The 26,524-nt window shown below is 41.0% G+C and overlaps 2 protein-coding genes across 4 annotated transcripts in view; both read right to left on the reverse strand.

The window, feature by feature from the left end:
• Positions 1–15,566, reverse strand: part of LOC306838493 (syntaxin-1B) — a 56,873-nt gene extending 41,307 nt beyond the window's left edge. Inside the window, exon 1 of the mRNA XM_079366695.1 lies at positions 15,008–15,566. Coding sequence (XP_079222821.1) covers positions 15,008–15,037 — 30 coding nt within the window. The 5' untranslated portion in view covers positions 15,038–15,566. The remainder of the gene's footprint in view (positions 1–15,007) is intronic.
• A 2,245-nt stretch (positions 15,567–17,811) lies between these two features.
• On the reverse strand, positions 17,812–25,820 carry prf1.3 (perforin 1.3). 3 transcript variants are annotated; one of them, XM_079367093.1, is made up of 9 exons: positions 25,519–25,820; positions 24,368–24,647; positions 23,717–23,758; positions 22,557–22,649; positions 22,252–22,388; positions 21,625–22,120; positions 20,654–21,024; positions 19,865–20,125; positions 17,812–17,907 (listed from the first exon to the last, which is right to left on the reverse strand). In XM_079367093.1, exons 2-9 carry the CDS (start codon positions 24,638–24,640, stop codon positions 17,835–17,837), a joined length of 1,746 nt encoding a protein of 581 aa, XP_079223219.1. In that variant the 5' UTR covers positions 24,641–24,647; positions 25,519–25,820; the 3' UTR covers positions 17,812–17,834. The 3 variants fall into 3 exon arrangements, with proteins under 3 accessions (XP_079223219.1, XP_079223220.1, XP_079223221.1); XM_079367094.1 differs by lacking the exon at positions 25,519–25,820 and having other exon boundaries at positions 24,368–24,992; XM_079367095.1 differs by lacking the exon at positions 17,812–17,907 and having other exon boundaries at positions 19,703–20,125.
• Between the last annotated feature and the right edge of the window lie 704 nt (positions 25,821–26,524).

Consider the following 26,524-nt stretch of genomic DNA (forward strand, 5'->3'; position numbering starts at 1 on the left):
TCCTTCTCTCAGTATTGATTACAGAACATGGTTAAATACGTGATTTATTTAGAGTCGTGAAAGTGTTTGGTTTGAGTTGTGTTTATGTGAGAATAATTTCGTAATCACTCAGATTTTTATTCTTTGTTCATCGTTGTAAAAACTGAGCAACATAAAAAGCTTCAATTTCAAACACACGACATCTCGGAAAAGGAACCTCTTATATTCTTTTTTTTTTTAAACGTATGCAGTTTTTCCTTTGTAAATGTTCTCAAGATTTAAAAAATTTAATAATAACTTACTAACCATTTATTAAATATATACAGTTTCTTAAATTATTTATTTCAAAATGTACAATCCACCTCTTCCATGATGACCCAAAACACTTTTAAACACACTTTTTAATGAATGCAAATGAAAGCGTGCATCTTAATGAGAGAGAAGCAGCTAATTAATAAGATGAAGCTGTATTGGTTTATTGACTGATGTAGTCTGACAGACACAGAGACACAGTGATACTCTGAGCTGCACATCAATAGACACGTGTACTTGATAGCTCTGATATATTTACGTGTTGGACGTTTTTTATTCATTTAGTTATGAATAAAAAATTTATTTGTTCAATCAAAAACAGATTTAAATCCCAAGACAGTAAAACACGCAAAATACAACAGAATAGCCAAGCTATAGGCAGCCACTGATAAGGCGCATAGAGGTGTGGTTTCAGTGCAGCACCTGTTGGTTTCAGAAGCCCAACAATGATGATAAGTGGACACTTGAAGCGAACGTTTTTTGAACTCGTACGTTTGCTTAATTTTACAACACCAGAGGTTAACTGAAAATGACGGCAGATGGTTTGTAAACCTCGCTGAAACATCACAGAAAACTAAAACAGGCTGAAGTCAGACCTTTAAATTTGAAGTGTCCATGTTTTTTTTTACTGAATGAAAAGTTCTTCTCTGTTTTCACGCCAGGATGATGAAGGTTACGTGAATCATCTGTGTGTGTGTTTAAACCTGTATGTACACTCTGAACGGTTCACTCATACAAGCCTCACCTTTCTAACCGGCTCACCTGATTTACACTACATCTACTCCTTCTATCATCCTGTACTTCACTGCCTCATGAATGAAAACACTGTTAGCATAGGAACCGTTAATGAGGAAATGCAGGACATTTAAAACAATTACAGCTAAATGAACTTGATCAAAAAGTAATTTGGATAATCAAATACATTACATATAGATTCCAATAAGAAAAGTGTCGGCATATATAGGGAGTAATATTTCAAGAATAAATGAACAAGGGGCAATAGGGTAAGAAAAGTAATTAGATATAAGCATGAATACAAAGATAAATATGCAAATTGAAACATCAATCTTATTCAATGTGAAAAATATACAAATTCAAGCAGGTTTTTTTGCAGCTTTTGTCACAACATTCAAATTGGGATATAAATGTGTTTTTTTTCCAAGGAAACATGACATTAACATCTTGTTCTTATAATCAGTGGTTGAATTGGTTGTGCTAGATTCAAAACAAATTATAACACATCTTAGACTGTAATTAAATTCTGTATATGAAATGCCATGTTATGCATCAGTCATGAGCCTTCTGCAGGTTTACCTCCCTTAATTAATGACATGAAAGCAGCTCAAGAGAGGGAAAATGAAAACCATCCTTTAGTGTCACAGCTCACCTCCGTTTGTGGGTGTTTCTCTTGCTCTCAGATTGAAAACTTTGAGGCTGACAAAACTTTTTCAGAGACGGTGTCTTTGAGGTGACCTCGCCATCAGTCATTCTTCCTTCAGCTGTCTGCTTTCATTTAATGAAAACAAGCCTCTCTCTGCTCTGCTGATCAACATGTTCAAGCTCACACCGAAAACAGAGAACCTGAACAACAGTATGCTGACGATACACAGATTTATGTATAGATACAAGCAGGTGTCTCTGTTCACACACAAACAAGAAGACCAACAAGGAACGTATTAACATTTCCTCCATTCAAACTGAGATTTAACTTACAGGACTGTTTTTAGAGAATTGTATTTTGCTTTATTCTCTCACATTAAACATCATAAAGCAGGTCTGAAATCTTGGTGTACTGTGTCTGGATTAACTTCCCCTGCTGCGTCCCACTACTTTACACTGACCAGTGTCCATTTTAATGATCTGTAAGCTGGGATCAGTACCAGGATTTTTCAAATAGACACCAATTATCGGCTTTCTCTTTCATCCATGGAGCGTCTGTCCATCCGTCCCTGCTGGGGAGCATTTACTGTAGCAAGTCACAAGTTCAGCTGAAATCTGAATAATACAGCACTATGAACCCAAAATTAAAAAACAACATCTTTACTGTGTTTCATTTTTTTTTAATAAACTTGATAAAAGGATACTATAAATAAATCATGATGCAGTTTTGTCAGTCACTGCCATCAACATGTCATATAGGACTAAACTGTGCATAAATAGATGTCTGTGGTCGGGATGTTAATTCTCACTCTGAGGGTGATATTGGAACCAAACGTCCTTCAGGATCAATTTACGGTGTTCCTGAAACATTCTGATGTCCTGGTTCCAAATCCCTTATCCCCAGAGAGAGGTAACATGCTTCTGTGTGTGCATGTGTGTGTGTGTGTGTGTGTGTGTGTGCATATGTTCAAGGCTGCAGGTGTAAATGACCCAAATCTGATTTCTCATTGGCACAGATTTTTTTTTTTTACATGTGAACAGAAAAATTCTACTTCAACAATCTGCTTATCATAAATGTCACCCAGTTTTCCTGCTGAGCACTAAGATCTAGTACAGCTTATCCTGAGCAGTGACCTCAGCTGTGTGGAGCGACTTCATTGGTTAGAAGTGATTTGAGCGGTTAGGAGTCACCACCTCATCATTGCAGTGCAACCTTCGCGGTGCAGCTCGACCTCAGTGGCGCTATGTGACCTAAGCCGTGCAGTGTGACCTCAACAGGGCAGTGTCACCACCTCAGCTATGTACCGTAACCTTCGTGGTCCAGTGTAACCTTTGCACTGCAACGCGGCCTCTATGGTACAGTGTGATCTCAGTGGGGCAGTGTGACTTCAGCAGTTGAATCTCACCACATTAGCAGTGCGGCAGTGATGCAGTGTGAACTCAGCAGCACAATGTTAAGAGTGGTGCAGTGTAATTTTAGGGGTGCAGTAGGACATCATTCATACAGTGCGACCACAGCAAGAATGTAAGTGGTCCAGTGTGACCTGGTGCGTGCAGTCTGACCTCATCGGTACACATTCACCTCAGAGCAGTGTGACTCAGCACTGCTTTACGGACTTGGCGTCGCACCGTGACCTTGACAGATGTAGCGGCACAGTGTGTCTTCATGGGTGCAGTGTGACCTCAAAGGCGCAGCGAAGCTATAGTAATGCAGTGTAGCTTGAATTACTAGCAAGGTAGTGTGAACTCAACCGTGCAGCATGACTAAAGCGGTGCAGTGAGAGTTCAGGAAACTAAAGAAAACGTAAAAATATTTTAACCACGTTCAAGGCTGTGTTCAAAATCCAATGCTTGAGTACTGCCGATACGTACTCTAAGAACAAACTGCGTACTGCCAACTCATCTGCAACTTCATTAACGTGATTTCATCAACAAGTATTTCTGAGCTATGTTGGATAAACTGTCAATGAGGTACAGCTAACATTAAACAGAGTTCAACAACATGAAAGTTACTTACAGCACTGATTACTAACACAGCTACAGTCATTTTAAGAGGCAGCTCGATCGCTGGCTGGTGAGCTCCACCATTGAATAGTCTGAGACCCGCAATGCATTTTGGGACGGTGTAGTAAGACCAGTGTCCTTCCAGGTTTGAGTTCAATTCTAGACACAAGGCGACATCCAAAGTTTAATAAACACATTTTCAACACAGGAAAATCCAAATCAAATCAAATCTTTTGAGTGTTTCAAAAATGGTTTAAAAATCTATTTCAGGAAAATTTTATTTGAGTAACTGGAACAAACCAGGTCCCTTTGAAGTTTTTACATCAAGTCTGTTAAATCATTCGATTTCTCCTCTGGATTTATTCAAAACACATAGAGAGTTTAAATCAAGTTTATTCATTCAACATCAGTAATTAAGTAAAGTTTGACAAACATTTCATGGCTACGATGTTTTTCTTCATATAAATGATATTCCATCCAAATAATTTAACTTTAATTATTCTATCTGAACGTTTCTTCCTCTCAGACTCAGAGGTGTGCAGACTCTGGAGTCCTGTTTGCTTAATTTTCCCCACACTCATGTTTTTCCATGCACCTGCGAGTATGAGGTAATGGTAGCACACGGCTCGGCTTCCTGTCAGACATTAGCTGTAGGAGTCTATTTAAAGGAACGGCACGCTCCGTCTGAGGGAGGTGAGGCAGAGTTTGTGCCACTTAATGTAGCCATCTACTGGCCTTCTAATGCCTTAATTCAATTCAATAACTGCCTGTAATGACTTTGGCCCATGACTATTTATACTGCATCTTCTCCATTGGATCTAATACAGGCTGCGGTCGAGCAGAGACGCCAGAGGAAGAACACCTGACTAACAGCTCTCTGTGCTGCCCACATGCCCATTAGCCAGACGCAAAACATTCACACACTCATTCATCTTTTTGAGGCGAGACTACGATCAAAGTTTGATGAAATGTACAACACGAGGCAGCAGCTGACAATTTAGAAAAGTCAGCAGCATTGGCGGGAAGAGAAGTCAGGTCATTAACTTTAAATCAATAGGGCTCTTGATTCCCTTAAATACAGACTGGGATCTTCATTTGACTCTTTTCTCTGTAACCTCTGTTTGAGAAGTGCATTTAGTCTTTCACGAAGCCTTCTGTTTATAATACTTTGTTAGCGTTTATATGTTAACATTACCTCTTAATGTTGTTAATACAAATTAATTACTTCTGCATATCTGCATAGTTTTATCAAACGATCAAAAAGTACAACTGTACATCTGTCGACGAAAAAACTGAAGAAGACACTACAACTCCCAAGGTGCATTTCCCCCATCAATCAACCTATCACAAAGCTGAAGCCGAAGACTGTAGTTTGTAGAAATGTTCTGCATTTTTTAATATTTCACTTTCTGATACTGGGTTGAATTCTGATAAATAAAGTAGGCAAACCAACGTTACATGTCCCAATCACATCCGCAATGAAATCAGTGTTCTGATTGAATACTTCTTTGAACGCACCAGCAGCTAAGACTGGATAATATTAAGTTAAAAGCTATCGACAAAACACGAAGAAGAACTTAAATGGTTGTCTGAAAAAACAAAAAACTGAAATCATTCGATGGGTGAAGTCAAAGACCTCAAGGTATAATATTATCCCGTAGACTTAGGTGTCTGAAAAAATGAAAGTAATGATTAAAGTGAAAATATTAAAAAGCATATTATTATCTATCTAAATCTAAAAAAAACCCAAAAAACATTATTTCCGGGTCAACATGCCAGAGGTGATCACACCTTCACAAACTTATAAAAGTTAGATATCTAATTTGGTAGCAATTAAAGCAAGTGGTCAATTAAAGCTAATTTAACGCTGTTTTATCCTGAGCTGAGATAACCGTCACTGAAGAGGGAAATTAATCTTTCCCTTCCTGTTGGTGTGACTAAGAGGACGACAGGAACTCACAGACGTTTTCCTATCAGACTGTGACATCGGTGTGACATCACTGCCCCGCCATCCGTCTGCAGCCACATGAAAACGGAGACAAGGATGAAAGCGGTCGGTTTTTTTCACCTGAAGGGAAAATCAAATATGGTGCTTGATAACGTCTCTGAGCGATTAAAATGATTACCCTCTCGTTGGCTGAACTTGTGAATTAATAGTAAGCCAATGAATTAATAGGTTAAAAAAAAAAAGGCTGATAGGCTGAGAGGAGGAGGATGTTTGCAGCTGTTACGAGGCTGCTCACGGAGCTGTTGAGGGGGGAGGGGAACATCTATAATACATGAGAGCACACACACACACACACACACACACACACACACACACACAGATAAAACCCACACACACACGAGAGGGCAGGGACGATCTCAGGGCCATTAAAGGGAGATGCTGTCATAAATCACATGACCAGCCTCCTACTGACCAATCTGCCCACACACACGTGCGCACACACACACACACACACACACACACACACAAAACACACACACACAATTGTCTTCTGTCAGCAGATACTGCATGTTCAATATTACGTTGGAGGAGGGTGTGTATGTGGTTTTGAACAGCTATCTTTGTGAGGACCAGTTTGAACTCCTGTGGAAATGGATTTGCAGATTTTCTAAATGGAGATATTTGTTGAAGTTGAATTTATGCAACATAGGTCCATGAACACCTTTGAAAGAGATTGACATAAAATAATGTTCTTCTTGTTGATAGACAGCGTATCAAATGAATGAAGACTGAAGTTCTCAGGTGCCATTTATTCACAGGTTTAAAGGTGCATTACTAAAGCTTTGGGTTTTTGTGAACACTCTCCCCCAAAACAAACAAAAACAAAATATATCTCTAACAAGATATATATTATTTATGTTAACTCAAATTCTGTTGCCTTTCATTAATCAAACAGGTTTCTAAATGTCCTAACAGGTTTCCACATTATGTGTCATTGTAGGTAAGCAAGGTAAGGTAGTAAGGTTTAGATTCATGTGAAGGAAAGAAAGCTCTCACAAGTACACATAATTAATTAATGTGGGTGTTTGTGTGCAAAGACAGACAGAGGAAATGGATAATTCGATTTTGCATTTTGAAATGTGAACTGTTTCTAACTCTTGAGCAAAGAACGATGAAGCAGAAACACGGTTTGAGAAATAGCACAAATAATAAAACAAGATGATATTAAGGAACAAGAATGAATCAAAAGCAGCCAGAGACGAGTCGAAAAAGATTCGGAGAACATATGAGCCGAGAATAACGTCATGATGTGAAAGTGACCCCTCTGTGTGCCCGCAGTAATGGTGTAATAGTGACTTTGCCCTTGACTTGGCTGAAGGATGGCCACCAGCACATACGCACAAACACACTCATATGCACTACAGACCTTCAGACTCATGAGCTAGCTATCAGTAGCGTCAAGCCCGTAGCGAGGAATACATTTTTAGAGCCAACACCAATAGCTTCCTCTTGCCAGCTGCATCCACAAAACAAGTAAGATACACAGTATGTGAGATAGCAATCTAATTACAGTGTCATCTCCTAAAAGTGATGATTGAGAACAACGAAGCCACGCTGATCACCTCAGCACAGGTCTCCTATATAAACAACAAAACTGTGGTGGATTCCACTTCTCACATCGAGGTTTATGAACCACAGTATAAAAGCAACACCGATGTTAAACTGTGTGCACTCTGACAAACCAGCAATATCCACATTTTGTTGCACATATGCAGATTTTGCACTGATGGAGAGGATGTGTCTGTATATTGATGCAGCTCACACCTTTAATAGTGAGAAGTTAAAATCATGTCAAAAAGGCCACACCCTTGTCGAACCTTCACTGTACTACTAACCCGAGAGCCGACTTTAACTTAATTGTTGGACGTACAAATCCCCATAAACTCGACAGCACACAGACTCATTACCCACATAATGAAGAGAAAGCCGTCCATCACCATAAAACCAACAAAGTACGATCTAACCTTCCCTGATGAAACTTCTCTTCATATCCTGAACAGTCTCTCAGAGTTTTATATTGTTTGTGACTCTCCTGTAGAAAAAAAAAACGTGCTTTCTAACCGCCATTCACAAGCACCTCAACGTCTGTGTCATCATTTTGATCTTCGTCTTCCTCTCGGTTGTCGCCATGATTCCCAGATAGGATCCAGCTGATTCATATGGACGTATCGCTTAGAGGTGTTGGCACGCACAGTTCTATGAATCCAAATTACTTTTGGTACAACTGATTTTTAGGTTTTGTACTTACACATGATCTACACACTGTTTCATAGATCCCCAGGTGGTCAGTGGGAGCAGTCTGTTGGTGCTCTTTGTGACACAGGTTTTAACACCTGTCGTGGATGAAAAACCTTCCCCAAGCCGACACAGAGCTATGTACACAGAATAGCACATTTATGGTTATTGATCTGTTGGACACTAAAATGAAAAGCTGTCAGAGCCTATGAAGAAGTCAAATAAACCTTATTCTGAAATCACTGGACTGCAGGTGTACCAGGCTGCTAGCATCAAGGTGCCCTTGAGCAAGTCACTATACTGAGAGAACAGAGACAGAAGCAGCAGGCCTTCTGTCTGCAGCAGGTGTGTGTGTGTGTGTGTGTGTGTGTGTGTGTGTGTGTGTGTTGGTTCACTAAGTAAATAAAATCAAACACACCCACCCACCTGGTGCCTCCAAGAAGACAAAATGAACTACAATGACGGCTCTGATAACAATGCATTCTAGCTGGAAACACGGCTAATCCATTATTAGTTACTAATTATAAACATCGGTCTTTAGATCGTTTTCTTAAACAGTAGTTTAATGTATTAACAGACAATGAGAAGAAGCTAAAAACCAGACAGCATTGGCAGATTTTGAAACGATTGATTTTCTGGCAATATTTGTTTCACATCTTGTGTTGTCTTCATGTCACACTGAACAGCTGTCAGCGAGTGATGGAAAAGGTGACACATCAATGACCAACTGTTAATCAGCAACAAATACAGTGCACTTTTTAAATTTGATTTTTGAGGTCCTTCTTTTAAGGACAATAAATGAACACATTGTCTGTGTGTGAGGTGGACTCGTAAGGACACTGAGGGGATACAGTCCCTCCATACAGTGAACATCCTCAATTAAAAAAAAGGGAGAAAAAAAAGCACCACAGTTCAGACAATAAACCTTATAACATAAACCATACATAAACGCTATCATCACATTTGGTATACACACCCCAACACATTCAACACACACTGATCACTCTCACATTGTCCCTCTGAAATATATCTCATAAAACACCTTCTATCCCTCCCCTTCTCTCTCTCTCTCTCTCTCTCTCTCTCTCTCTCGCCCTATCACTCTTTTAACTTGTTTTTTTCTTTCTTTCTCTCTTACATTGATTTCTTTATTATTATTATTATTATTATTATTATTATTATTATTATTATTATTATTATTATTATTATTATATCTTGTGTAGTTTTATATTATCTGTGCTGGTTGTTGTCAGTTGATTTATCTATTGAAATCTTTTTATTTTGCACTAACTCACTTACTTATTTTTCTTCTGTATTTTGTAAGTGTTGTCCTCTGTCTCTTCTGTCTTGTATTGTCTAAATCCCTTCTCCTTGTTTCTGTACTTTATTTGTCATGTTTCACCGCATAGCACCAATAAAAAAAATAAAAAAAAGGGACACTGAGGGGACATAAATCTGCGACATACTTACATTGTGGGGACTGGATTTCCTTTTAAGGACAAAACTTACACACAGTTCCCACAGCATCTCTAACCCTATACCAAAAATATAAAATATCAGAATATCATTTAAAAATCAGAATTAGCGTTAAAACACGCCAGAATTAATCCCAAAGCCACAGCTACAGTATGCGTACATGTGTGGTTTAACCTCCAGTCAAAAGTTTTATATTTGGAACAAAGTTCATCCATCATGAACACGAATACATGACTGAATTCATAACAAGCCAACACAGAATTTAGTCTATAGAAGGTATGCTTCTATTTTACACCACTTTGAGGTATTCCTGAACTTTTCTATACAGTAAAGGACCATTTTAACAACTAACAAATAGTACAAGCTTTATTTGAAAATATAAAAAGCAGATTTTAATGTGAACCTCTTGACTCTTTTGACGTTATGTATTTTAAAAGGTGTCCTCCTCCTGACAACCAGGAGCTAAACCACCAGTTTCATCTGTTCTGTGTTTAACGTTTAAGCGTCACACACACACGTTACAGAAACATAAAAACAAGATGCGTTTCCCCAAAACGACCTGCTGCAGAGACTGAACGATGTCTACCATGATGAAACATTAACTGCAGCAGGCAGAACAATGATGCAGCATTTTTTTCCTAATTCCTCAGACGCAGCCGTGACTGCTTTTTTTCACCAATCACGGCAAGTTTTTGAAATATTTTGAGGCTGTGTCCACTTGGATGGAGAGTGAAGAAGACCAAAGTTAATTTGCATTCAGTCAGTTGAATCTCTGCTCTTTTAAACTTTTAGCTGTGTCATTACACACAGCACACAAGGAAGGAGCCACCATAGCTTCAGATGCTCTTCTTATCAGGCTGCTAACTTCACCTCCACTCATTTAAGACCCAAACATCTCAGAAGGGAGTTCCTGGGTATTATATTCATGTATGTATAGTCAACCTCTAGGGATCAGAACGGCGTTAATAGCAGTCAGGTGTGCCGTTGAATTTTAGATTGTATGAATTAAACAAGGCATTACAGTCAGCCTTTCGTTGTAGCCATCTTGACTTTGTTTGAACAGGAAGTGAGCATATTTGGACAAAAGGGTGGAGCACAAAAAGGAGAAAAAGATCAACAAATGCTTATCGATAAGCTAATACTGGAATTAGCTTGGTGAACAAGGTTTAACTGCTATATTCAGAGTCACATCATAATAATTAAACATGTGAATGTGAAACAGATTTTAAACAATATTTACTCAAAAATAAACACAACATCTGGGGGCGCTGGTGGCGCAGCGTCCCATGCAGCGAGGCTGTAGCCCTCGCGCGGGCGCCCCGGGTTCGCGTCCGGCCTGTGGCTCCTTTCCCGCATGTCTCTCCCCGCTCTCTCCCTGATTTCCGCCTCTATCCACCTTCCTCTCTCTATCATAATAAAGGCGAAAGGCCAAAAATAAATCTTTAAAAAATAAAAATAAATAAACACAACGTCTTTCGATTGTCTTTAAGTACAATTTCAGGCTGTCGAGCCCCGCCCTATTTCCTGCGTTATGGTCCAATTGACTCTGAATGAGCCCATGGTTTGCAAATAATGATGCTGCATTGGAGAAGACCATCATTGAAGTTCAGAAGGAAAAATAATAGATTAAGGCTCTTTGGCTTTGTCTCAACCTTTTAGGCCAGATTATGTTAATGTCTTATATACAGTCCTAAAAAAACAAAACAAACACAACACATCATATTAAATAGGCATAAATATTGTTTTCCCTCCCTCATTATTCTCAACAAACTCTCGATTTTAGATTTTCAAAATGGCCTCAACGAAACAAGAAAAACTGCACTATCATTCTTCAAAACATGTTCAATAATGTTTGTTTTTTAACTTATTGCTTCAGCATGAATGAGGACTCCTGTGGTCTCTGAGACACTTGCCACTCAAGAGGCAGCATCGAGGAGGAAGAGGAGGAGAAGAGAAGACAGCGTCACAGTGATGTGGACGATTACATAAAAATATAATTATTACTACCAAGCTGCTGCTGCTGCTGCATGATACAGCAGCATCTGTTACCGGCAGTATAACGTGAGCTGGATTTCACTCCAGTGATCAACCAACATGGCCGACAGTGCCGACAAAGAGTGGACTGGAGGAATGAGGAAATTTAACCATCAGACAATGACAATGAGTGCAGAGTGAGAGAATCTGCAGCAGAGAGAGGACGAGGAAAATGGATTGCATAGATGGGGAAAACAGGCGGCAGCAAAGATAGAAATGATGGTGGATGGATGTGGAGACGGAGGGCTGAAGGGAGGGACACGGGGGGCGGGATAAGAAGGGATGAGATTTAAATGAGAGGTGATAGGTTGACTGAGGAAAGCTGAAATGAAGACAAAAAAGGGAAAAAGTTAAGATGGATTGAAAAGGGGAGGAAGCGATGGACGGGTTGAGGAAAGCAGAGACAAGGAGGGTGGAAAATGGGATGGAGGAAGATGGAGAAAATGAAGCAGGAGGCATGGATTTGGGATGGTAGGATGATGGATGGAGTTAGGCTAAATTAAGAAATAAAAAAAAGAACTACAGGCCTATTTCCTATATCTATACCATTCAAATGTTAATCACGCCAGATAAAGTGAGTCTCACGTTCACCAGAAATTAATGCACATAAATATGGTACAATGGAATTCGATGATAATATAGAACTAGACAACAATGGAAATATGACACCCTTGTAGTTGGGGGATACTATTTCAAAATGTGTAAACTGAACTCATTGACCCAGGACAACATTTCAAAACATTCAGACCCTTACACATGAACTATTCAATATCCTAAAGTCTATTCAAATATTATCAATATATTGCTCAAAATATTTTTTCTTCTTCAGATGTTTTAATTTCTGAAATGTATTTCTTATGTTCTCCTTTGATGATTTTAGGTAAGAAGTTTCCATTAAATTAAAATACTTTAACTTATCTCTTTCTATATTATATCAGCTGACATTTATTGTCACATGTATGCAACCATCAGACTTTACAAATGTTATGATATTTTAGAGTTTATCCATCTTTACAAACATTCAAAATGTGGGCATATGGGCTTTTATTAATTTAGCATTTAATTTAATCTTTTTAGCTTCCCGGTAACATCTTGATTGTACATACTACACATTAGCTAGCAGGTAGCATGCTAATCATTGCTAATCCTTCTGATTGAAGTGATGAAATTTCTAATCTGAGGTCTTTACTCTGCATTTGCAATAAAATGGCTTACAAACAAACTGTGTTATACAGTGCACATGTTGGAGCAAGACCTTATTGGTGGATGTTTTGTGTTGACTTCATGCCTTTAAGGGAGGATGCAGTCTTCTCTGTAGGTCTTTACAAGAAGAGATGAGCGACGTGCGAGTCAGATGATTACGCTAGGCTGCGTTAATTTACAGTCACAAAAAACTTTTTGCAAACTTTCAACCAAATTTCTGCTTCTTTTACTTCAATTAGGTTAAAACACAATGTGCACGAATGTGTATAAATGGAAATACGTATTATACAGAGATTGAGTAATGGTGGATTGATGAAATGAAGGAGGGAAGAAGGTGGAAGCAGGTTTGGATGAAGAATGTATTGAAGACAGGATGATGAAGGATAAAAGAAAGAGAAGGGAGTGACAGACTGAAAGGAGGAAAATAAGTTAAATAAGAAAAGAAGACTGGAGGGATAAATGATTGGAAGAGAGATGTGGATGGCTGGGTGGACGGTATAAAGGAATAAAGGGAAAAATAGATGAAAAGAGGGAGAGGGCAGAGGAAGAGGGATGGAGGCTAATGTGATGACAGGGTGATGGAGGGACGAAAGACAGATTAAGACAGGGAAGAAGGGATGAGGAAAGACAAAAAAAATGATGGAAGATTTGGAAGATGTAAGAAGAAGGGAAAGGAAAAAAACAGAAGAAGCGATTATATCAGGATAAGAAGACAGAAAGAATGTGGAGGAGTGGATGAAGAAAAGATGGACTCGATGGATGAAAGGATTGAAGGAAGCGAGAAATGGGGAAAACAGAGAAAAGATGGAGGGATGGAGGGAGAATCAGGGGGGTGGAAAAAGAGAAAAGGATAGAAGGAGAAATAAAAAAAAAAAGATGGAGGGATGGATGGACAGCAGTGCGGTAAACTCCGGGCGGTGCTGAGCCTGTCACTTTTTAAATGCAAATCACCTCCAAACGCACGCACACACGCGCGCGCACACACACACACACACGCTTCAACTGCTGATTTATTGATCAGATACTATTGATCAGTTCTGACCCTTTGAAATATATCTGTAACACAGAGAAGAAGAGCTGAAGAGAATCCAATCAGATCGATCAAGTAGATAGTCGGTGTGTGTGTGTGTGTGTGTGTGTGTGTGTGTGTGTGTGTGTGTGTGTGTGTGTGTGTGTGTGTGTGTGTGTGCGCGCGCGTGTATGATTATGGCTGGATTCAGTTCGTTAGTCTGACGCGAACCCAGTTGAACCCGGGTGGTGGCGGTGGTGGTCGAGGTAGGGGGGGTGTGTGGGGCTGCTGCAGAGTTTGAACAGTTGATGTGACATTTCCCCCCCCCCTCCCTCCCCCCACCACACACACAAAAACCGCCCAAACCTCCAGCATCAGCTGTTCGTCAAACCTCCAGTCTCCCCCGATGCAGAGCCACACAGTCATAAAATGGGTGAGGCTGTGGTAAAATGAAGGGACCCCCCCCCCACCACCACCACCCGCACCCACACCACCACCACTCCCCCTCCCTCTCATTCTGCCATGCAGGAGCGGCAAAAGACACGCGGTAAAAGCGGCAGATAAAGCCGCATCCTGATCATCCATCCCGCCACGAATCGATCCTCCTCCCCGCCTGATCGGGACTGATGCTCCCACACTCACGCGGCTCTATAAGGGAGGAGGCGCGCGCAGGATGCAGGATGCGGCCTTGGAAAAAAAAAAATCACTGCATTTTGGTTCCCGGCTCATTTCAGAGTCAGCCCTCCTCCTCCTCCTCCTCTTCCATCAGGTCATCCAAGCACGCATGCATGGACATGCACGGCCAAATTAGCATGGATGAGAGCGTTTTTATTTATTTTTTTTAGTTCCCCGTTTTCCCATCATGCATGCAGCGCTGCACGAGCAGTGAAAACCTGAGCAAGGCCTCTGCGTCTAATCCCACCGAGACCCGTTTAAAGTCCGGCCATTAAAGGAGGAAAATCACTCAAATTAAAGGGTCCAAGCTGAAACCGTGACCTCCAGCCGGAACACCCCGTTCAACAAACCAAACATCCACCAACAGTGAACGCTAAATCAATCTGATGTCTGAGAAAAGCCTCTATTTCAGGCTCCATCCTCCCTCCACTCTGCAGCTCCTTAACATCACTCTGTATGCACAGCATGAGGAGCCGCAGCTCAGCCGCCTCTCCTCCTCCACACACCTCAAATCAGCTCAAATGTGGCTTTTAGCAGGTTAATGCCTCCCTGCTCTCTCTGCACTCTGCTCGCATCCGGATGCAGCGGAGGAGACGCGGCGAGGCCGAGGAGCTGCGACGGCCGCAGGAGGAGGGGGAGGAGGAAACATGGAGGCCAACATGGATGGGAATAAAAATGAAAATTGAGCTTACACTTCGCAGTTCCGCCGTACGGTCCTTCATGGTGTCGCCGCGCCGATCTGGCTGCTAGAAAACGGAGAATCGGCCCTGGTCCGGGAGGGGAGGGGGGGAGGTTTCCAACACCGCGCCGTTCGTCGTTTTGCGCTCCGAGATTCCCCAACAAGATTTTTTTTTCTCTATTCGTCCTCCTCTCGTTTTTTCCTATGGTTCGATTCCCCTGAAAAGCGGAGCAGAGAGATGGAGGGAGGAAGAGCGCGGTGTGACGCGTCTCCGCCTTCTGCTGCTGCTTCTTCTTAGGAGGAGGATTTTTTTTTTATCCGTGCGGTGACGGCGCGTTCGAACCCTCCTCTTCTGCTTTTTCTTCTTCTTTTAAACTGTGCCTCTCCGCCGCTCTGCCTCAGGCTGGCCCCCCTGTTGGTCCGCGGCTTTCTCCTCTTCCTCCTCGGTGCGGTTGCAGTGTGGCCCCGCAGCGCGCAAAGCAGCAGCCCGGCAGGAAGAGCGACGAGAGAGAGAGAGAGAGAGAGAAAGTGGGGGAGGGAGGGAGAGAGAAAGGAGGGAGGAAGTGTGGTACTGATGCTGCAGAAAAAGAGAGCTGAGGGAGGGCGGGAGGAGGGGGGGCGATGCGGAGGGGAAAGTAGAGGCAGTGCGCAGGCGTCAACTCCCTCCACCCTCCATCTTTACCTGCTGCTGCCTCTCCCCTCCCCCTCCTCTACTCTTTCCTCCCCTTTCTCTCCCTCCGCAGCAGCAAGGTGTGTGTGTGTGCGTGTGCGTGCGTGTCTGTGTGTGTGTGTGTGTGTGTGTGGTTTCAGGTGAATGAGGATCTGTTCGGGGGGAGGAGGGGGGATGCACAATCTGTTCATTCTGTCTGTTCTCACATGTAGAAAATCTTCAATGTGAACAATTCTGCAAAATCTGCATGTGCAAATTACAGCATAAATAGAGCACATAATCTCAAATGAAAACAAAACGTCAGTATACGTGCACAATACATGAAGGGAGAGGCTAATAAACCAGCCATTGACTCAAATATTTTATTTTTGACGTTCAAATTACTTGGGTTTCTTTCTTTTTGCAACCTTGTAGTATCCAGGTAGATTCATCAGATTACTGTTGTTAATTTATTAATAAAATAAAATAATAGAATTGATGGAGACGTTATGATGGAGCTTTATTGATTGTCAGGAGAAAACTTAAACTACTCAGCACAATAAAGTGATTTAAATAAAGTGAATAACATGAGTTTGACCTTTACTTGCTGAAACAATGAGTCAAGTCAAATTTATGTATAAAGCACATAAAAAAACAACTCATGTTCATATGTGTGCTGTACCACCAATAGAAGGATAAACACTTCAATGCTTCAGTTTGATCATCTTAAAATCAAGCGTCAACCTCCACTTTACAAAAATGAAGCCAAAGAAACTGTGAAAAAATGATGCAGTTCCTCAAGTGTCCACTCGAGGCAGCTGTAAAATCTCAGAAATCCCCCAAAGTTGACGTGAAGAATTTCACCAAAGGTTCATTGTCCCAACACTAGATGGCACTGTTGTTATCTTTCTTCGGTTATGTCATTTGTCCACATTAGTGTGAGTGGATAAATACGACCACTCGCTTAATCCAAAGACTGTAAAAGTAGAAGAAACTGAGCGGGTTAGTGTAAACAACGACAACAACACAAGATCATCTTTACTCTCCGAATAACATCAACATGCTCTCCTAACAGAAAGGCTAGTTAAAGGAAAGTTAAAAACACTCGATCATATTAGAGTGTTCGTAAGTGAGCGACTGACCGTTTAAATAAGTGTTTCTACTTTTTATGGAAACGCTCATCTTCATTATATCAAAGTGTATTTGATGCTTATTTCAACACAGAATCCAAACAGCTGTTAAACTTACATCTGGTGAGTTTCAACGCCTCAAACAGAGCAGAAAGAAGAGCTAACAGTTTGATTATCTGTCTGTAGCAGCTTCCTGGTTGATCTTTGACCTTTGACACACATGACCTAAGTTGACCAATTATAAAGCTGCAGATCTCAAGCAAAAAGGTAAAAAAAAAAAAAATAATAATTGTCTGCCAGCAGGGGGCAGTGTCAATAAGCAGAAATAAATTACAAATCTGTCAAGTCTGCTGAGACTGACTCAGACTGTAACTCCTGATATGAACAAAAAGTATAAACCAAGACAGAAAGATCAAGACTCAACATTTTTTTTGCAACACATATATAACTTAGACTGCTTTTTTTTTTTTTTTTTCATTTTAGTAAAAAAATCAGATTCACAGTGAAAATAAGCATCTTTAAAGCATGGAGCAGAAAAAATGTTTGGTATCTTGAGCTCGTTTCTGTATTCATGGCAACGAGACAGAAGGTGAAAGGACATGAACCGGGATGTAGAACTCAGGTCCCATCAGACTCAACAAAAAAAAACCCACTTCTTTTCTCAAAATAAATCCAATTTCTGAAGAGGGATGTTCTCTGTGTGGAGATAGTAGTGTGTGTGTGTGTTTGTGTGTCAACAGTGATATATGAGGCCAGCTGCTATTAAACAGAGTCTTGAGAGTTTAAAATGGAGTTTTAATGGTGGCAATGGACTCTGGAGGCGGCTGCAGGTTGGCTGGACGCCCGGAGGAAATCCCCTCTTCTTCATCCTCTGTCTCTCCCTCTCTCTCTTCTTCTTCTTCTTCTTTCTTTTTAATCCTCCTCTCTGAATCTTATTACCCATAAGGAGAAAAAAAAGAAGAAATTGAAGACGTCTTAATTCATATTCAAGTTGTGCAGGGAGGACAGACATTTGACTCACAGGGAAGAGAAGCGGCTCTTTGAACCAATCTTGAAGGAAATCAGAGATCTTGTTTCATCAATAATTCACCAAGTCTGGTCCGTCCTTGTCGGCCCAACAGGACGCTGAGCGCTCTGAATTATTATCAGGGAACAAATGTCTCATTTCAAACCATTTTATCTGAACATTTTTCCTTTTTATTTCCAACAAATGACCTTTGATGGAAATCACAATAAAAACACCTGGTTCTCTAAAAATCAGAGATCAGTATTTGAACGTTTCTGTAACTTTGTGACCATCTGAATCAAAAAGTGTCCCAAACATAAAATCATATATCAGTTTGTAGACTTCGGGAAAACGAGATAAAGGTCTTTAAAGGTGACTTCTAAGATCCGTACTTCTTCATTCTTTGTTTATAAGGAAAGGATCAGTATTTATTTTTCTGTAGTCTGAAACAATGTTTTGCAACATAAACTTTAACAACACTTAAAAATCACAGGTGCTATCCTCTGAGAAGACAAACTGCAGTACCGTTAAACTTCTATTAATAGCCTTGGATTTTATTGACTGCAGTCTTCAGGCATGATTGACTTCACGCTTTTATTTGGGACAGGAGTCAGAACGACAAAACTCCTGCACAGAAAAGACAGGTGACAAGACTACTAAGTGGTAAATATATACCAGAAAGAATATGTACAAAACGAAGATATTGAAGATGAAGATATACTTTATTAAACCTGTTACACACACATGTACAGACACCCGACAGTGCTCAGCAAGTGAACCGGCACCTCTCCAGCTACCAGACCACTTTCCAGATGACGTTCGCACCAGAACTTGAACAGGCCGTCCTCTAGTTCCCACACCGGGAGTCGAACCCAGACTGCCTGGTGCTTCTCGGCCTGTACGCACGACAGATGTTGTAGTCCTTTCTTTAATAGCTTGCTGTTACTTCTCCTTATTTTTGATTCACAAACTATTCAGACATTAAACAGAGCGGGGCCTATAATGGAATCCAGTCACCAGAAACGAAATGTTCTTCAGAGGCTTCCATACATTCTCTCCTCCTCCCCCCCTCGTCTCCATACACTTCCTCCTGATTCAGTATTGACATGGAATCAACATATAAATCAGCAGAGAGCGAGAGGTCAATAAAACAACTCAGAGCTGATTTATGACATGACCCGCTCAGAACCGAGAGACAGAAAACAAAGCTGCTAAAGAACTTTGATATTAATTATAGAAAGTGTGAAAATTGTTTGTTTTTTTGGTTCTTTTCCACAGAAGCTCCTCTTCGGGCGGCCGTATGCTCTTCTAAACTCCTACAAGACGAGTATGAGGGCAGCCCTTTTTTTTTTTTTTTTTTTTTTAAATTCCAGCTTCACCACTAGATGTCACTTTATCCTTCACTCAGCTCTGTTAAAATGCATTTCAACCAAGAAATGAAGGTTTTATGAAAAGTATCTCAGGATGAAGGTAAGGTGTTATAGTGACCTGTTGTGACCTCTGTAGTTAGCAGAGCTCGTTCACCCTGAGGGGTTTGTTTTTTTAACTTCTTATTTTGTATTTCCCTCTGTTCATTTCTCCTTCAGTATTTTTACCTTTAAATTCTTATTTGTGGCTTTTAGTTCTTCAAATTATTTCTGAATCAGCAGTGAAAAACTGAATGTTTACTGTGGTGTGTGTGTGTGTGTGTGTGTGTGTGTGTGTGTGTGTGTGTGTGTGTGTGTGTGTATCATCGTAGATGTTTGTGTAGGTGTTACACAGTCAGCAGTGTGTTTTACCGGAACAGTTACTCAGGACTGCTGAAATTGAATGGTTGGCCTGCGACTTCTGTTTCTAGAAGAGTTACTGACGAAAGCATCAGTCTGTGTGCTGAAATAATGAAATCTTCTTCATATACATTATTTGATGTTTTATTGCTCTAAGTGTTACTTTAAAATATCAGACAAAAAGAAGCCAAAAAGCTCTGGAAGCATTGACAGAAGATATATATATATATTTTTAATCAAACATGTTTCCACTGTAAAACAGCCGCGGAGATAAAACTGAGGGGAGTCTTAAAGTACGGTGCTGTCACGGTGACCTGACCTCCCTGAGTCCCAGTGGTGCTCCTGGTCCTCCTCTGTGTATCGCATCACGTCCTCGTAGGTGGGCGTGGCAGCATACTCCTCACACAGGGATCCCTGCAGGCTGGGAGCACATTCTGCAGACAGACGGACAAACAGCGAGCCGTGTTTCAGACGAAACATCTGGTGGATGTTTTTTCCTGACGTGGGGATGACGTCCACTTTGCCCAGCAGATTGTCATCCCAGTGGTTGTTCCGGTCCCAAACCTCAAAGAGCATATGCCTGTGGAGAAAAAAAAGACAAATATCATCGTCAGTAAAAGGTATAAGAATAAACCTCTGGCTTTTGTTCCTCTTGGAGGCTTCTTCAATCGAATCTAACGCTGGAATCATTCTGATAATCTGATCCAGTGACATCACCAGGAGGCGGGACTGGAGCTGCTCATTAAATACCTGAACCCTGTAATCTTATATATTTTATTGGTTCTTGAGTTCTCTATCTCTGTAAATATTATTGCACAAATCAAAGCTGACATCTGGGGCTTTCTGCTCAGGTTCAGGGTTTAAGAATAAGTGAATGACTGAAAAGGACGACCCTGACGAAGACGAGCCTTTTAATGCACTGAATGTATGAATGAATGTACAACTTCAATGTGTTGTTCCAACATTGCCTATCGGTCCCAGGACTGCAATTTCAGCAGTAATACTCCACGATATTCTATGCTTCTCACATGGACTTTGTCCTGCCTTTACTAAAACTGGAGTGGCCAATTCCAACGAGACGCCAAAAGTAGAGAGAAGGTTCACTTACTGTTTGTGCCAAAGGTTGACCGTTTCAAAGCGAATGAGGTAGTTCCAGGAGGGGAAGTCGTTGTCCCAGATCACCGGTGTAACTCCTCCTTGGTTACCATAGAAAACCTTCACGTATCCATCTGTCTTCGAGGAACGGTCCCCCCAAAGTCCTTCTGCTCGGATCACCGTTACGTTCATCCGGGCGATGCCAGGCTCTCCGGGGCAGCAGTCAGAGTTCACCATTTGGTGTCCTTGGCAGTGACAAGCACAGTTCTGGTTTTGGCTGCCGATCTTGCAGCCGGCCGTGCAGCCGAGCGGCTTGGCATTCTTGCGGATGTAGTCGCTGATGGCTGCACGAAGGTTTGTTCTGAGGATGGGGTTGTCATACACCTACAGAGCAGAGGCAGGTCAACTGAAAAACCAATGTGGGTTTTCACTCCCGCAAACTAGACGCTCAAAATTTCTACCTGTCTTTGTCCAACAATGTATTGGTTAAGTTCTGTATCTGAATATGCACTGAAATAATAATAATAATAATAATAAAAATAATAATAATAATAATAATTATAATAATAATAATAAATAATAATAATAATACCTGACAAAAGTTTTTAAAAAAAGGAAGGAAAAGGTTTTGTATGAAACATAAGTAAGCCGTCAACGTGAACACAAAGTTAAGAACAACAACAGAGGGAGTCTGACTTTGCCACTTTTTTTTTTTTAGAAAGTTATAACTTTACTTTTAAAAATGTATTTAAGATTGAATTGATATCTTCGATACAAATGTTGCACAGTGTACGTACCTTCAAACAAAGTTTTTTTTTGTAATCAATCAACAGGTTAATCTCCAATGGTTCATGAGATGTTGCATTATCTGAAGTGTGTTTGCTAACTTTAAGCCCTTCATATAGTTACATGAAGGGAAATTCATTCAAAGAATCAGGGCAGTCACATGATTGTGTTTTAAGTTACCATAATGAAATATCTCACCAGCAGGTGCAGCGGGCTGATCTGGTAGGAAACCCCACCTGGTAGCCTCTTCAGGGAGCTCAGCCACTTCTTATACTCTGCGACACTGCCTGGGTTGAACATGAAGTCCCCAACGTCCCCGTCCCCTCCGTGAATGTCTGTGGTCCGGTCAGTGAACGCCTCGCTGAAGGTTTTCCCACTTTTCAGGAGCTCCCTCTTTGCCTTGCAGAACTTTGTTTCCGTGACGAAAGTGATTCCCATTGCAACCTTAACCTCGGCGCTCAGGCACATGCTGGCAACGCGGGCTGACATCTTGCTCATGGAGGTCTCGCAGGTCCGGATGGCTGTGATGGAGTCCACACGCCCCCCGAGTTGGACCCGACGAATGTAGTGTGTCCCAAAGACGCTGATGAACTGTTTGAAAGCAGACGTGCTCCTGTGGTCGTATGTGGAGGGGAGGTTCTTCAGGGACTCTTCGAAGTCTTCACTCAGAGGAGGGCGGGAGTGAGTGCGGAAGCTGAAGGTTCAAAAGGGGAATGTTGTTAAAGTCACATTTTCAACACTGGTACATAACTATGACATTCTTCTTTTGGTGCAATCAGATCGGGAAGCATTGAAGTATTTTCTAGATGTCCTCTCAGCACTTACGTGTAGAACTCGCAATTGAAATTGTGGGTGATGAAGGAGTACTTGTCTTTCTTGCTGCGGCTATCTGCAAACTTTGACTCTTTGGAGAGGGACCCTCCGCTTGCGAATCCTCCTATACCAGGGATTTCAAGACCCACCTGAGTGACATCAACAGGTGTGAAGAAAAACTAAATAGCTTACATCATGCATCACAGTGGTTGAAATATAGGATTTTATTCTTTTTTTTTTTTTTTTTGATAACAAGGTTATCAGTCATAACTTTTACATTTTAAATTTTTATGAGCATATCTTTCCAAAACTCTCACCTTCCAGCTTGGTCCAAGAGAATCACTCTTTTCTTTAATGACTGACTGGCTCGACTCATGGAGCTTACTGTTCAGTCTATGCCTGCAGTGCACCTGAGAGCAGAGAGCAACGTGTGGTTTGAATGACTTACAGGTCTGCCTGCCTCAGCCTGCAGCATTGAAACAGGATATAAGGACTTCAGCGTAAAGCAAAGAATGAGTCTACAATTATTAAAAACCAGGCGGTCGACTTTGCGGATAGCTACAAATATCTCGGGATGATCCTTTCAAAATTGACCTTTGAGGAGAATTGTAGGCAGTTTGGACGAAGGCGCTTCAACATCTGTTTTGGCACAGAAACCTCTTTAGCTTTCACATCGATAAAACTTTGAGAATTTTGTTTCAAAAAGCTGTCACTGGATATGTCCTGTATTTTTTGTCTTTTTTTATGTGAGTATCGGATCTTTATTCTTTACAGCTGCAGCATGAGGCGCTGATCTATTCTTCATGACTGTTTCAACCTCTCTGACTGTCGGTTTGTGGATCCTTAGGGGAGAACGAAACCCGACCGAAACACTTTTGTACCTGCAGCTATAGCGCTGCTAAACAAAGCTAGCTTCAGATAATGCACCCTTAAAGGTTCACCATGTAGATTTGGTTGTGATCTGGTCCAGAAACAGCCATCGCATCATTCTATTGAAAGACACCAGACTCCAGTGTTTACAGCAGAGAACACAGGTGTTGATGGTAAATCGATGCTGTTTATTTCAGTTGTTTTGGACGGGTTCAGATTGAACGACTGTGCACTTCAAGATAAAGGACTTGTTTCTGTCAGTGGAGTCTGGTGACTACAGAGAGAGAGCGTTATAAAATCCTCTTCATCAAGGTCAGTACGTCTGTCTTTATGCAGATCCTTTTTGTGGTGTTGCCAGACACTGAGAATAACAATCTGAACATGTCAGTGGCAAAAACATAATTATTTTGTGTGTGTGTGTGTGTGTGTGTGTGTGTGTGTGTATGGACATGATTTGATTGTGACCATGGTGCAGACATTACAGCCTGAAACAATCTCCTGCAGAAATATCTAAACTTTCAGAAAAGAATCTGCACTTTGATCGTGATTTGTGTTTCATTAATGTTCCCCGATATATATCCCTCAAACTAATGTTTTCCAGACTTACCTGTATCCTCCAGTCCAGGACTGACACCGGCAGTTTCTGGGTCTTCGTGATGAGGAAACAAAGAACATCATTAGTTGTGTTCAGGGACGGCAGCCCACATTTTTTCTCTCCAAACGCTGAAGGGCAGCTTGACCAATATCTTGTAGTGCTATTTTGACAATTTTTTAAAGGGAGCTCGACAGATTCATGATAGGACTAAAAATGGGGAGGTTGCGTCATGATTGACAGTACTGTAACTTTTGACAGCATTTTTTTCTGTTCTGTCAAATGTTTCTTCCTTTCAAGAGGCAAGGCAGACAACTGCTTGGGGCCCCAGACCAGCAGGGGGCCTTTGAGGACTCCGAAATGTGTAAACCAAAGCATGTGGACCAAAATGTGCAAATTCTGCATTAACAGTAGGAAACCAGGGGGGCTCATCTGGATCTCAGTTTTGTTGTCCTGCTCGGCTTATTATTCCCTTGAAAACCAACGTTTGTCAAAAAGTCAACAAAGAAAATTAAAGACTCTATTTACTCTATTTTTATTTTTTTTACCTAGGGACCCAACAGACTCTATTTTGCCACTGTGTGCAACATGAAGAGATCATCATCCTTCACATCCAGTCAGTGAGCTTGAACGTCTTTCTGGATCAAACCTGGTTCAGGGTCTGACCTGATTCATGAGGTGGTTGTGACACACGGTGCAGTTCCCTTTGACTCCTCCCACCATGAAGTTCTTGACATCGACCACGTTGGCTCCGCTGGTCTTCATCAGCACCACATCGAAACCCTCGCCGGCCAAGTTGTGACCCGGGACAAACGGAACGTTCTGACACTCGGTGAAGGAGGTGGTCTGACACCCCAGAGATCGAGGAAGGAGGAGGATGAGGAGGAGGAGGAGGAGGAGGAGGAGGAGGAGGAGGAGACGGCTGGAGGAGGAGAGCATCGTAGAGCTGACCAGGAAGAGGACGAGAAAAGACAGAAAAAAAAGACGTTATTTGAATTGTTTCAGAAAGCATTCAAACTCAAACTGACGTCAACCATCCATCAAAAGACACGGAAAGACATTTAAGGACGTCAAATCAGCACGTGACGGTTTGATTGGTCCTTCCATACCATGAATTATTTATCAAAAATGGAATACTATAATTATAATGCAGGTAAACTTTGAGTTAGAGAAAATTTATCACACAGACTGAAGACTGCAGCGAGGATCAGGACAGAGATGAGGGGAGAAGTTTGTCCTTCCAAAAGTAAATTTGAAGTTAAACAATGTTACCGACAGAGTTCAGAGAAGTCTAATGAGAAATATAAAACACGAGCAGAGACCCAAACATGCATTTCTTATCTCTGTGATCTTTCTATTATTGAATGAACTGCTCTCAGGCTGCTGCATGATTTCAATATTTAATCTCTCCCAATGCGCTGATCAGGTTTTTTTAAATGAATATTAGATTTTTTTTACAATGTTGACTTAAAGACTCCCTGGTTTTTCATCGCTTTTGTTCTGTATTATTAGAATGAATCAGCTTGACCTCGATGAAGGCCACAAGCAGAAACACGTCGGTGTAGTTTGTTAATATAACTGTGGTGTGTTTAGTCTTCATGCACCTCAGTTAGCTGCTTAAAGTAATTCATTCTCTGCTTCGAGAATGAATTATTTTACATGTTCTCATGCTAATCTTTAAACACAGAAAACTCTGCAGGATGAGTTTTGTGATGTATCTTTATTTTTTATTATTATCTCTGACATTATCACTACATGTTATATGAGTCAATATAGGATAAAGTAAATGAATATGTTTCAGATTAACATTTTCCTACCGTCACAGTGAAGATGATGAAGATGATGAAGAGACCCTCCCTGCTGAGCCTTGGTCCTACTCCGTGCTCTGTGTGGAGATGTTTTTCTGTGGCTGGTTTTAAAAACACTTATGGAGACTGTTTCTGTGCAGGGTGTGATCACACCTCCAAGATCTCTTAAAACTCATCACAACGTCCTCTTTAACACCTTCAGGCGACGAGCAGCAGAGCGGACATTCATCCAGAAATACTCAACACAAGTCAAACAAAATCCCAACAGAGGAAGGTTGGTGAAAGGAGTATTTATGTTTATTGTTGATCGAGATAATAAATTAAGATATCATTCAATAAGTGAGAGTGTCAAAAAACATGTCATGTAAAAACACTCATTAAATATTTAAGGGAATTAAATGTCTGATTAATGTCTAATTAAACGTAATAAGACAAGAAAAAAACCCCACAATGACCGAAGACACGATAAGAACATAAAAAAAAGATTTAGGATTCAACATTGATGAATCTGAATATTTACACTTTTTGATGCCTGGAAAAACTCTGATTCATGTTCAACAACAAAAAAGGGGGCAGTGTTGGACATTACCAATATGTAGTTCAATGTGTGTGTGTGTGTGTGTGTGTGTGTGTGTGTGTGTGTGTGTGTGTGTGTGTGTGTGTGTGTGTGTGTGTGTGTGTGTGTGTGTGTGTGTGTGTGTGACAGGAAGCTTTCGTGTGCTTAAGACAAAAACAAACTTCAGACTCAGCAGGAAAGCTGATGTGAAAGTCACACTGCTGTCATGACTGTTCCTCTCTCTCTCTCTCTCTCACACACACACACACACACACACACACACACACACAGATCTGAGCAAATTGTTCTGTCACGCAAATGTTACTTAATAATTAACTTGAAAAGTGGAAGAAAGTCGCTTGAATTGCAAAGTAAAGTAAAGTGAACCGATCTCCCCTGACGACATGTCAAATGGACACTTAATAATATTTGGTGATCATGTGACCTGCGCTGTATTCA

The sequence above is a fragment of the Symphodus melops genome (assembly GCF_947650265.1).
Source record: "Symphodus melops genome assembly, chromosome: 17".
NCBI classification, from domain to species: Eukaryota; Metazoa; Chordata; class Actinopteri; order Labriformes; family Labridae; genus Symphodus; species Symphodus melops.